Consider the following 12,773-nt stretch of genomic DNA (forward strand, 5'->3'; position numbering starts at 1 on the left):
ATATGTCGATATATAATCTAGTTCTTATATACTGTCATATATATTACATTTTCTATAGTATCTTACAAGTTGCATATACAAATATAATACAGACAATAAGCTTATTCATATGAAGTACAATTGGGTAATGAATAATGTAAAATCTGCACAAAAGCAGACATTAGGTACTCAATTCGGCAAAATGTAGCATTACAAAAATCTATGTTATGAATGCTACATCAATATTATTATTAGTGAATTCGATTGGATGCACTTAAGTACACACTGGTGCACATTAAAACCGCCGTAAACAAATATTGTAAAAATGTGTTTATTATATAAATTAAAAACGGATTAAACCATAACATTCTTAAAACATTTTATTATACTGTTAAGTCAAGTCTGTATTTTACAACTCGAAATATTTGCATTTTACTTTTACACAAATTAAATCAGTTTACGATGACGTTAATACGTACTAATGCGCACTAATGCGTCCAACTGAATTCGTTATATTATTTTATTTATATAAATTTAAAAATAATTTAAACAATTACCAAATATATTAGTACAAAAAATATTTTCCTTTTTAGCAAAATATCAATTTAATAATAAAAAAATAATTTTTTAACTTAGGTTCCTCCAATGTAAGATTAACTTTTTTAATCTCGGTTCAACTTGCTGTTTATCTTTTCTAATTTTAAAAATTAAAATTATTCTAAGAATTAGAAAAAGATAAACAATAAGTTAAACTAAAATTAATCTTACATTGATGGAACGGGGTCTTAGAGAGGAACTTCACAATGAGGCATTTATTTTTTATGATCGACAATGAAAAATTAGATTTAAGAATTAAGAATCTGCGTGATTATTTAACTATAAAATAAATTTTGTTCTTCATCGATACTTTTAAGCACTTATATACATATATTCGTGCTGTCGGATATCGATTAAGCCAAGATAGGAGAAGATCGATCTTTTAATTACGTATTGTTACTTTTAAAGCTGAGAGATCTTTGACACGATCGATCTCTATACGTTAGAAAGTAAGCCTAAAGTTACGTAAAAGCTTATTTTGTTACGACTCCCAAAATGTGCTTGATGCACACTGACACAACATGCTCCGACGTACTTTTTACAAGAATACGAAATAAATTTCTTATTAAATACTATTTCGTATTACTTCACGGAAAGAGGAAGGATGGACGTAGGAGGGTGTTGTGTTAGTGTGTACGTCGAGTGCAACAAAATATATATTAAGAAGACAAATTTCTTACTGGCTAAAACTGGCCAGCGCTTAGTTAACTTTGTAGTTTCGCATAAACTCAGTATAACAGATCACTATGTACAAACTTACAATACTCTCACAATGTACAACATTCATAAAGCAATACTGGTAGAAATTTGTAAAGTTAAGGAAGAGTTGTCCTCAAACACTTTCTACGGGGTTGACGAAGAGCGCTGTTACGGCAAATAATATGAACACTAAACCTCCAATAATGGTCACTAAAAATATCGAGAAATTGACGTTGTTGACAACTTTTAATATTGTAATTAATTTACATTCATTGTGTGTTATGCACGTAGTAAAATATTTTGAATTACCTGTTCTCACTGATATTCTTTGAGCTATCATGCGCCCTCCTATAACTGCTAAACCTGTACAAAACGAATGCCCAAGTATTCCGCCTAGAACGACTCCATAAACATCCTGAAAATCGTAATTAAATGCCGTTACATGTAAAGATGCTCTACTGTTGCAGTAAAATTGTTAAGATACCTCTCTTGCTGCAAGAATAATGGTCGTTAATTGAGAACGATCGCCCCATTCCGCAAGAAAGGTAAGGGTGAATGATTGTAAGAATATCCTAGATAGTAGCATGAATGCGCTGCTTTTAGTAGTTTTGCGTATTACACCGGTTTCTGGATCCTGAACTAAAGTACTCGCCGTCTCCTTTTCGTACTGAAAGCGATGACATTTTAAAGATTATTTAATCTCCTGCAAAAATGTTAGACGCTATTTAGATAAATAATTTTTTATTATACTCCAGAAATTAATTCTTTCAGTGGAGTATCTCTTTAATTTTTTGTATAATTAAACAGAGATATTTATATTTAGAAAAGAGAGATAAAAAAATGAAACTGCTTCTCCATTCTTCAACTCTTATAGAAATTATTGACTATCTTTTCAAAGGAAAGAAGATTATAATGAAACATTAATATTTTATTGTTTATCAATTGTACGGTCTTAAAAAGATTATAGTATTTATTAATATTTTAATATATTTCTATAATATTCTAATTTTCTAACTTGAGCAACAATTTTTTTTCGCATATTCTTTGCGTGTGTAAGAAATTGTACTGTATCTGATGATTTAGAAACAAATTGGAAAAACTTGTAAATTTACCTCGTCATCTCTTTTCCTTAAGTCAGATTGAACTTCTTCTAGCTCTTCTTGTGCTTCTGTTGGCGACATATAATATCCATCTCGTAACATTTTTAATCCAAACAAAGCGAAGAGAAGAGTAGAGATATAGTAGGTATAAGCACGAGGAATTATTGTGGCTGCGTATCCGAACACCACTGGAAGTAAAAGATATTTCATGTTAATGTTATGACTGTTGTTTACAACAGATACGAGTAAATTACAAATTATGATAAACTATTATAGGCATTATTACAGTTGAAATGTTGATCTTACATCAATGATATTTAAAAGATCTCCAGGGAATCAAGATATATGTATTTTACATATACAACTAATAATATCTGTAAAATTACTATTAAATATTATTTTATCACGTAATACCTGATAGAATGGTCATCAATGCAAGAGCGCTTATCGCACCAATGAATACAGTCAACCGTGGATGCTTCATTGCCATAATAGCGGCAATGAAGAACGTTTTGTCTCCTAATTCAGATACCACGATGACCGATAAAGATGCTACGAAAGCGTGTAGGAACCCCATTCCAGCCTGTGGCTTCTCGGACACAAACTCTGGCATTTTCTAAAAATATTTTATATATTTTTAAAATAAGTTTACAGATATATAAAATGTCATTTCAAAATTACTTGTGAAATTTGTAACTTTGTAATATAAAATTTAATCTTGGAGAGTGCTTTAGGACCTTTACGGCATTTAAAAATTCATTTGAAAATCTTAGGACTGGATATTTCTTAGAATTAAAAAAATTTAAAGAATTTATTTTGAATGTTTCTTTTCTAATTTAATGAAATTCTCGTAAATGAGATCTTTATATACAACAAATCATGAACGATTGTAAGATTTAGTGAGATTTGAAGAATCGCTGAGAGAAGTATAATAGGTACTTACTGTCGATGTCGCAAAAAGTTCAATTTTCTCATCGTAACGCGGTTCAATCTCGCAAAAAACAGCTGAGAGACAAAACGTCAAAATCAGGGAACAGGCATAAATTAAATGATTAGCTCCCATCGTACAATACTTCCGTATAACTCCAAAGGACTTTGCGCGTGATAAGCGTTGCGCTTGAGATAACCTCTTGAAAAAATCGTCCTCGTCCCGAATCAAATCGCGATCACCATGTTGGTTTCCACGATTCATAAAGAGGTTAGGTCGCATACCACAGCGGTTCGTCAGATGCATTAGACGTTAGACGTCAGACGTTAGATAACAAAAAAGCTATCAGCACTTATTAAGGTTTGTCCACATAGACTCACAGAGCTTGACGCAAAGAACGATATAAATAAAATATTAAAAAAAATAAGAATACAGAATTGTAAATCCATATTTATGTATGTACCATATGTATGTAATGAAAAAATAGTTATTATGTTATTAAAATATTGTTTTGGCTCATAGCCCTTGTTAATAATATTTTGATCCATATATATATATATATATATATATAAAATGCAATATAATATCGATAATTTGAACAAAATTTTTTAAACATTTTGAAGCACTGCATTCTAATAGAAGTAATAGATATACAAAAAATCCTTACGCAAATTCGTATAATAAAAGAAAAACAATTTCGCAATTTGTTTTCTATTTCTTTTTCATCTTTTTATCGCAAAAGAAATCGAACATATCGGGATTGGTGAAAGGACTGATGGGTTCGCCTTAAAAATGGCACAAAACACGACGAGACGTACACTTCCTATTTTATTTTCATTATTTCATTACTTCTTGAAATCCAAACACATCTATTTGCCTATCGACGAAATGATTTATATTTATGTATTTATATATATAATAAATATCCGCATTATATATATATCCTAAAATTAACAAAATATCTTTCCTTTTATGTTTGTTTATCTGTTGTCTCCCTTGGTCTAAAGTGTACGCAATTTTTATTTTCTTCTTTTCTCTCATTTCTTTTTTTTTAGAAGCTTCTCTTTCTTCCAAAGATTATTTTTTTATAAATTTAAATGCAGTGTATACGTCGTAACAACAACCAGCCTTAGCCAATAGTTTATTTATTATTATTATTATTCTTATTATTATTATTATTAGTACTACTACTACTACTGCTATTACTATTACATTATCATTATTCGAGAAAGACGTTGCAAAGCAAATAAATCAGGTGTAAACATATTGATTATATAAATTCTTAATGCGTATCAAATCTTTTGTGAGTACATTAAAAACAAAAGTAAATGAAGAAATATGTATATCTCCAGGAGCCTCTCTGGTCACGTAGTTTGCTTTCTGTCGAAACAATCATTTTCGCGGAAAGTTAAAAAAAAAAGGAGAAAAGGGAAGAGAAGAGAAAAAAATGAAACGTATTGCCTTCAACTACTCGAGGCTGATTATTCACATGTTCCTCTACGGAACTAGTTTAATAATACATCGATCTAAGGAACCTAATAAGATAAAATTAAAGTTTAATTTCTCCAGTTTGATTTATACATCGGATTCTACGGAACAGTGCGACATGCGTATTTGTAGAGTGAGCCGAAAGAATCACAATCTCATCAAAGATCCTCCTCTCCTTCCTCCTCTTCATAGAAATTTGGCTTTCGCTTCTAATTTTCTTCTTCCTTTTCTTCAATCGAATTATAATTATGTTGGGAACGCGTCACGAGTAACCGGTCAAAATAAGGTACAACCGGAAGAAAAACGAGAATTAAATTTAGCCGGAAGGTGAACGCGGTACTCCGCGACGACTTCGTCTCTGCGATCGTGTATATCGGATTATGACATCAGAGAGGTGAGAGATGGGATCTATTTTTGCGTACATCAAAATATAAATTCGAAGAGAGAATATGAAAAATGTGCACATGCATAAACGTACACAGATCTAACTTTTTATAATTCATAACTCGTTAATTTATTTAATTTAAATAACAAGTTCATGATATATAAAGAATTTATTTTTTTGTTACTATTCTTTCGAGATTATAGATTGTTCATCAATTAAAAAAAAAAAGAATTTCATAATAAAATGTGTTTCATAAAAAATTAAATAAATTAGATATTTCTATATTTATAAACAAAAAAAAAATATATATATATGACAATTTGAATAGTGAAAGTATACAATCTGTATGATTTTGTCGCTTCTGATATCATAATCCGGCAAGATTTGTAGCGATCGGGAAAACTTGGAAACAGAATTCGTCTATGAATTTTATTCCCTAAATGAAACGAAGAATCCGACCTCGCTGTTGCGCGCACTTGCTACTCAAGATCACTACTACTAAGCGCTGGCGGTAGTAACGCGTGAAAATTCGCATCTTTGACAAAAAATCTCTATATATATGTAGAAAGAAAGAGTGCCTCACACAGCATTCATAGACGAGAATCAGCAGCAGTAATGTCTCCTGTATGTATTACATCGTCGTAAAATAGAAATTTGTAGAAATCACTATGTACGGCTAAGTGTCTTAGTTAAGTAGACATCATCTGGCGCGATCTGGGGCCGCACGGGTGAGTCAGGGTAGAGTATAGCGCACGTACGGCACCTCGACATCGTTCCCGTCTTCGTCGTTACAGCACAGCTCGAACACGAGAGCGCGCACATGTGGTTCCAGCTTCTTCTTCGACACTTTCTTCACCACCTCCGACATGAGCAGGCCCATACGCTCCTGACATTTGGCCTTTGCCATGAAAAACGAGTATAACATGCAGATGCCTTGCGATAACATTGTCACTTCCAGATTGTGGCGTTCTTTAAAGTAGTCGAGGAACTCCTTCAATGTCAACTCGCCCTTTACTTCGAAACGATCCCATAATGTCCACTCGATGTCATAGTACTTGAGCTTAGGAGCGGCGATCGGTTCGCTAAAACCGAAGAATGGCAGCGCCAGATTCACGAAGCCGTTCTTGTACAGCGACAAGTCGCGCACGCCGCGGGTCAACTTGTAAAGTTCCAGACAGACGAGACCGGCTACCACCGAGGTGGTAGTGGCGATCGCCGGGATGATTTTACCAGCAATCAGTTTGCTCTTGTGTCGATCCGCCGGTGAGATTTTGTAATTGGTAGCACGCAAGTTGGACGCCGCGACAATGAAGTCTATGTGGAAGTTGCTATCGTCGTCTTTTTCGAATTCTTGCGGGTAAATCGCCAGGCCGTTCAGATTCTCTGTCTTCGGCAGCTCCTCTTGCAGCTGCGACAGTCGTTCATGATCGATATTGCCGCTGCCATTAGACACTTGTACCTGAAAACACAGCCGATCTCTTTAATTTTCTCTCTCTTAACATTGCAAAATTATAGTAGTTCCAAATTGTTTACTTGGAATATTTTAAATATTGATATTTTTTGAGATTTTCAAGATATTTTTAGGTTTTTTTCCCCTAGATTATATATTATCGTTAATATTTTGTAATTCCCTCTCTCCAAGATTTTCAATTTCTGATTTTAAATAATTTACAATTTTCGTTGATTATTTAAAGCGTTTATTAATTTATTTCTTACCTGTGAATCTGTTTCGGCTATCTTCACACCGGATTTGGGTGTGAAATCTGGTACTTTAACGAAGTCAAGATACCTGGTGATCACTTCTTTATCACGGGTTATGGATAATCCATACACTTTGGCCTTGAGATTAGCAGCGGCAATGATGTAATCCATATGCAGGGAGTCATTGACATCAAAAATTAATGGTTCTGGACATCGTTTCGGGCCGGACCAGAAGGGCTGACCACTCGAAGTCACCTGATCCGGTGGGAAATTGAATAACAGTTGACGGATTTGATTGCTGTATTGCTCCTGCCAATGACAACGAGCCCATGCCACACAATCCGTGAAGGTTGATGGTCTCTCGTCAACTAGTGCCGTCTTGACGGATTCCAATACTTCGAGAGGTTGCACACCGGGCAGCTTGAGCGTCCGATCGACGAACTGCGAATCGGAAATGTACTGCGCTGCATTCTCCGCAGATTGACGGAACAGGCCTTCAAAGTTGTCGCGGGCCCATTGCAGAGTATGTTCGATGGCATTAGGGAAGTTCTTGAGCGTACAGATAGGAATGCTCTTTTCCGGTGGGTCTTGCGACGAACTGTATGATTCAGTGAGGAATGGCACCACGACTTGGGTATTGCCCTTAGTGCCGAGCGTACCGGATTCCAGTAGGGGTTTATGGTAATATACGCAACGACGATCCATGTAAATTCGAGCACTCACGTTATCGAGCGCGTTTGCCACGCCATCCAGCACTTCGAAGAAGTCATCGTTATAGATTTTCTCTGTCTCCGGACACACTCGATTCTCGTGTGCGATTACATTCATGTTAGGATTCATGCCTTTGATTACTCTGGCCGCTGTCGCCGACTTGGATTGTTGTACGTCTGACGGTCTAAACAGAAACTGTCGATTTAAGTTGGACTTCTCGATCAAGTCCATGTCTGTTACCGTGACACAACCATTTTCCGCACCAACACCAATCATCGCAAAGTTTTTCAATAATTCACAACCAATTGCACCAGCACCGACCACAAAATATTTCAAGCTGCCGATCTTGGATTGGAATTTCTTGCCGAAAACAGCCACCTGAATAGAAAATTGAATTAATGATTATATATCAGCAATAAAATTTTATACTTTTATTTTCAGATTCAAAAAAGTGTAAAATTAACAAATTTTATATTATTACAAATACACAATGTAATATCCAATTTTCTTGAAATTTTCTAAAATTTTTTTTAAATAAGAGAAAATTACAATCTCGATTATCGGTCAATATTGTACCTGAGAATCATAACGTGATCCCGTGGGACAGCAATCTTCCTCGGTAAGCTCTGAATGATCAACGGGCAAACATTCGATGGCGTCAAAGTACATCCATTGATAGATAGGATGAAATTTGCCGGAGCAGGCTTTCATTACCTCTTGGGCGACAATACCACCGATCGTAGCGTTCATGGGGTTCAAATCTCCGCCGGACACCTTAGCAAATGTGCGTAGCAATTCGCCATTAATCTCAGTATCAAAACCGTAGTTGGCCTTGATTTGTTCGGCGATGGCAATAAACTCGTCAGCATCCGACTGATTCCATGGTCGCGGCAATGTGCCTCTATCAGCCATGTATTGATGTAGTGCCAGAAAGGCCAGATGTAACTGTTCCGGATAATCAAATTTGCCAAAGTCTGTGACGAGAAATTCGGGTTTCTTCAGGGCAGTTTGCAATGGCGTAAAGTGCAAAATTTTGGGCATCTTCACCTGCGTCACAATACCACTCCGCACGTACTCGGAGAACCTGGAGATATTTGATTTGTTTGATTAGATTTATGGCAAGTTATTAAGCTCAGTGTAAAAATTGACCGATCAAAGCTTGCGTATTTACCAACAAATATACACACTTTGCACTACTTATATAGAAAATTGGATCCCGATGAAGCAAGTTTACTAGTTTTCACATATGATATTAGCTTTTAATGTAATGAACAAAAAATGTCATAAACACAAGATTCAATAATAAATAGTTCTTGCTATCAAAGATGTAAAGCATAACTCAAGTACTATTCATTATTAAGTCTTGTGTTTATAATATTTTTTGTTCATCACATTAAAAGCTATGTTATACATAAAATCTAACTTGTTACTGAATTACGACTCAATTTTCCATAGGTATAATTAATGCAGGATTTTTCTAATCCTAGTAAGATACTTATAAGATGCCTGTATGCTTCACCTAGAGGTATCGCCAATGCTGAAAGTGTATGGTCCCAACACTTTGATCTTAGTCGGCTCACATCCATTTAATTCGGTCATGCCCTGCACTTCGGAGAAAGTCACATAGTCGCCGTCTTCCATACCATGGCGAGTATCATCCAGGCACGTGACAACGCCTTCACTATCGCGGGAGATGCTGGCGACCATTGCGCTTACAGGCGGTTCGCCATTTGTGTCCACCACTGTGAATGTCTCACCAAAATCGCAGAATACCTGCGAGAAGAGGCCACGAGTATCGGCAAGAATTAGGGCAATATTGTTGGCGCGAGTAATCTGCGAGATGCGTAGCTGCTCGGTTAGCGGTGTTTCCGTCAACACCACAACCTTGAACTGTTGAATATACGCCTCGTTCAATGGGCCGGAGTAGTGGCGAGTAGGTACGTAATTGTTCAGCTCTGATAGACGTTGACAACACGCTGCTGCACGATTCTTACCTATTGAACAAATGTTTATCTGTAGTTTTAATTAAAAAACAATAATTCTATTATATGCATTATTATTAATTGTTAAATTAAAATCATTGTGAAACTATAACAGTAGCCTTATATTAATTTTGATAATATTAATATATGCCAGCATCTTATAAACAATAAATTTATATTGCGAGTTAATAAAAATACTTTTTAATTATAAATTTCAATATCTTTTGTTATAAAAATTTTTTATATCCGCATATAAATTATTTATATAATATAAAGAAAAATTCTTGAAAAATCAGTTTTGTCTAATTATTAATAACTGTGAATTAATATTCAATATACATTATAATCAATATTATATGCATAATATTAATTTAATTTCATGTATTTAATAATATACAAAATTTTTTTCTTATACATTCTAATTGGTATCTTGGAATTCGAAACAATTTTAGAACTAAAAGTATACAGCAATATTTTGTAAGACAAACTATTCATGATGACTTGCATGATGACTAATAGTACACACACACATACACATTTTATATCTTTTAGATCATTTTTTATGCATAATAAAAAAAATAGTAATAGTATAATCAGATGGTACAACAAAATTATAATTTGCTTGACAGTAGCAACAGCTGTGCAGGCGCCTTATCTCAATTTAAATCTTATCATTCTATAGATTAGAACTGCTCAAGTTTGTCACAAAGAACTAAAGCTGAATTTATGATAAGAAAAAATTCCATTTCCTTTTCTTTTTTCATATAAATATTTAAAATCAATTAATTTTTAATTTTCATTTATTTTTTACTGAATTTCATTCTTAACGTAAAATAAGGAAAAGTACAGTTAAAACATACGTCTGTTTTTTATTCCTGCACTAGACTCCACTAGAGAACTTCCTTCTTCGTTTTCGTCAAACACCAAATATATATCTATTTCACTTTAAGTTCCAAAAGTGTATATTACTTTAGTTACAGAAAACAGATCTCTATAAGTATATTTCCATATAGAAAAAATAATTTTTACTCCTTTTGAAACACAGTACCATACTTTTCTTCTTTAGACTTCTTGCTTTCCCAAAGTTTTGTACAACTGAATACAAGTTCAAAATTTAAAATAATTTAGGTATATCCTTGTTTGGTTAAAGCAAGAAAGAAAATTCTAATGCAGTCTAGTATTTTATCAGGAATTTTACATAAACTGTTCAAAACTGAATTAATTTACATAAAAATTGTCTAAAAAATTAAAAAAAAAGATTTGTAACGCGTTACGTTACGCCCTTGAATTCAAATCTGTGTTTTTTCTGGATATGCCCTTTAATTTAAATCTGTGTTTTTCACTGACTACACAAAGAAATGAAAAATAGGCGTGCTTGTCTTGGACTTTGGCGCGTCTCACGTGTTTTCAACCGGCATTGCTCGGTGCGCATACGTTCCTCACCTACGTCCGCCTCGGTAAGATAAAACTGCGAGCCTAGATCGGCCAATTTGCACACGGCGTGATCGTGAAGCGTGACGGATTTGACACCGCCGAGGATGACGTTCTTGGCGATTTCGACGCCGAGGCCACCGAGGCCAGAGATGAGCACGTCCGAGGACGCCATGCGGCGCATGGCGTCGTGTCCAAGGACATAGAGTTGTCTGGAATATAAACCCTCGTCGATCTCGGCGGGCGCCCGGCCCATGGTACCGCCGCTGCCGCTGCTGGAGCTCGTGGAGCCGTTCTTCGCCATGTCTACGTCCATCTCCGCCACGTTCGTCGTCGTCAGCTCGTCGTCGGCTCCTCCCGTCGTGCTGGCAGCACCAACGCGTCGCTTCTTGGCTGGGGGATCAACGGAGCTCTCCGCCACCTCAGCACTAGACATCGGAGGACTTGACGGACGTGTTCACGGAGACGTCGGATTATGTGCCGTCGATTATTTCTCCTGATTGTGCCCTCACTCTTTCCCTCTCTCTCTCTCTCTCTCTCTCTCTCTCTCTCTCTCACCCTTCCCTCTTTTCGCTCCCTCACTCTTTCTCTCTCTCTCCCTTTCTCTCCTCACGCTTCTCTCGACCTCGCGACTGCCACCCGCGCCGCACACACGGCTCGCCGAATCTCGAATGCACCTCGGCGACGACACCAGCACGTCAAACAGATACCTAGCTACAGACGCGCACGACCAACCTCACACTGCCATCAGTGCCGTCGCACCACGTCGCCCCCACCACTCTCCTCCTCTTCTCGCCACGCCACTTCTTTGCTCCTGTTCGACCGCCACTGCCGCGCCGCAATTTCGCAAACTCGTGAAATACCCTCTCTCGTGTCTATCCGGACTTTCGGAGTCCGTAACTGCCTCCGACTTCGCGTTCGTTCGTAGATCACCGCCAATGCCTTTGTCCCTTGGCCAAGAACGTCGACTAAACGTCGACGCGAGAAGCCTCGAACCGCGTTCACGACACACCGTTCCGCTTCATCTACCGACGCTACCGCGTTCCTCGCCCAACCCCCTCACGCACTCTCATTCGCTGTTGCTACACGGATTCGTCAATTCGCTCGCTGTTCTCTGAAGTTGTCGCTGTGTCACGATCGACTTTGATTGGACGTGCCACGAAGGAGAGTTCTAGAATCGTCGCGCGCGCGCGCGCGCCGATAATGTATCGTTCGTGTTTCGCAATTTTATTAAATCAATCCGACATTTTTGTGAATTTCTTCGATTTTATATATACTCCAAGTATACTTAATTAAATATAATTAAATTTGAAAGACCGATTGTGGTAGCGAGAAGTAAAAAACAAATTTGAAAAATGCAAATTGCTACTGTCTTTTCTATGATTGTATAAGAACGATTGGTTTTGTAATTGTCCAAATCAAAATTACGTGCGTTAGATGAAAGAAAGTCTTCGTATTCCTTTAAGTGAATGACCTCACGATGCATTAATTTTATTAAAAAATTTTTTTTTTACTAATATAGACAAGCTTTTACTTCAAGATGGAAAGTAAAGACTTTGATCAAACTCCAATTAACTTGATCGGCGGTTAATTCGACCAGTAAAATTCTCTAATATATAGTTTATTTTAATCTTTTTAGAATACATTAAACATAATAAACATTTATTAAATTGATAGTTTTGTTTATACTTAATAAAATAGTGCTGATTAAATTAATTGAAGTTTGACTAAAGTCGTCTTAAATGTCTATTGCTAATATCCCATTTTTATCA

At 36.1% G+C, this 12,773-nt stretch overlaps 2 protein-coding genes across 2 annotated transcripts; both read right to left on the bottom strand.

The window, feature by feature from the left end:
* Positions 1-847: 847 nt before the first annotated feature.
* Positions 848-3,517, bottom strand: LOC108777989 (transmembrane protein 165). The gene is made up of 6 exons (XM_018545027.1): positions 3,319-3,517; positions 2,790-2,991; positions 2,388-2,563; positions 1,760-1,942; positions 1,585-1,690; positions 848-1,485 (listed from the first exon to the last, which is right to left on the bottom strand). The coding sequence occupies exons 1-6, from the start codon at positions 3,436-3,438 to the stop codon at positions 1,409-1,411; spliced, it is 864 nt and encodes a 287-aa protein (XP_018400529.1). The 5' UTR covers positions 3,439-3,517; the 3' UTR covers positions 848-1,408.
* A 2,002-nt stretch (positions 3,518-5,519) lies between these two features.
* Positions 5,520-12,060, bottom strand: Uba1 (ubiquitin-like activating enzyme 1). The gene is made up of 5 exons (XM_018544880.1): positions 11,014-12,060; positions 9,108-9,582; positions 8,165-8,672; positions 6,893-7,966; positions 5,520-6,635 (listed from the first exon to the last, which is right to left on the bottom strand). The coding sequence occupies exons 1-5, from the start codon at positions 11,435-11,437 to the stop codon at positions 5,910-5,912; spliced, it is 3,207 nt and encodes a 1,068-aa protein (XP_018400382.1). The 5' UTR covers positions 11,438-12,060; the 3' UTR covers positions 5,520-5,909.
* Between the last annotated feature and the right edge of the window lie 713 nt (positions 12,061-12,773).

The sequence above is a fragment of the Cyphomyrmex costatus genome, unplaced genomic scaffold, assembly GCF_001594065.2.
Source record: "Cyphomyrmex costatus isolate MS0001 unplaced genomic scaffold, Ccosl1.0 scaffold474, whole genome shotgun sequence".
Taxonomy (NCBI): Eukaryota; Metazoa; Arthropoda; class Insecta; order Hymenoptera; family Formicidae; genus Cyphomyrmex; species Cyphomyrmex costatus.

What these genes read in the sequence shown, in the direction of transcription:
- LOC108777989 (XM_018545027.1), bottom strand. Translation starts at nt 3,438, where the DNA reads ATGGGAGCTAATCATTTAATTTATGCCTGTTCCCTGATTTTGACGTTT. An exon ending in AACTTTTTGCGACATCGACA is followed by an intron (nt 2,992 to 3,318) that starts GTAAGTACCTAT and finishes AAATATTTTTAG; the next exon opens with AAAATGCCAGAGTTTGTGTC. An exon ending in AAGAATATCAGTGAGAACAG is followed by an intron (nt 1,486 to 1,584) that starts GTAATTCAAAAT and finishes CGATATTTTTAG; the next exon opens with TGACCATTATTGGAGGTTTA.
- Uba1 (XM_018544880.1), bottom strand. Translation starts at nt 11,437, where the DNA reads ATGTCTAGTGCTGAGGTGGCGGAGAGCTCCGTTGATCCCCCAGCCAAG. An exon ending in AGCATTGGCGATACCTCTAG is followed by an intron (nt 8,673 to 9,107) that starts GTGAAGCATACA and finishes AAATATCTCCAG; the next exon opens with GTTCTCCGAGTACGTGCGGA. An exon ending in GATCACGTTATGATTCTCAG is followed by an intron (nt 7,967 to 8,164) that starts GTACAATATTGA and finishes TTTTCTATTCAG; the next exon opens with GTGGCTGTTTTCGGCAAGAA.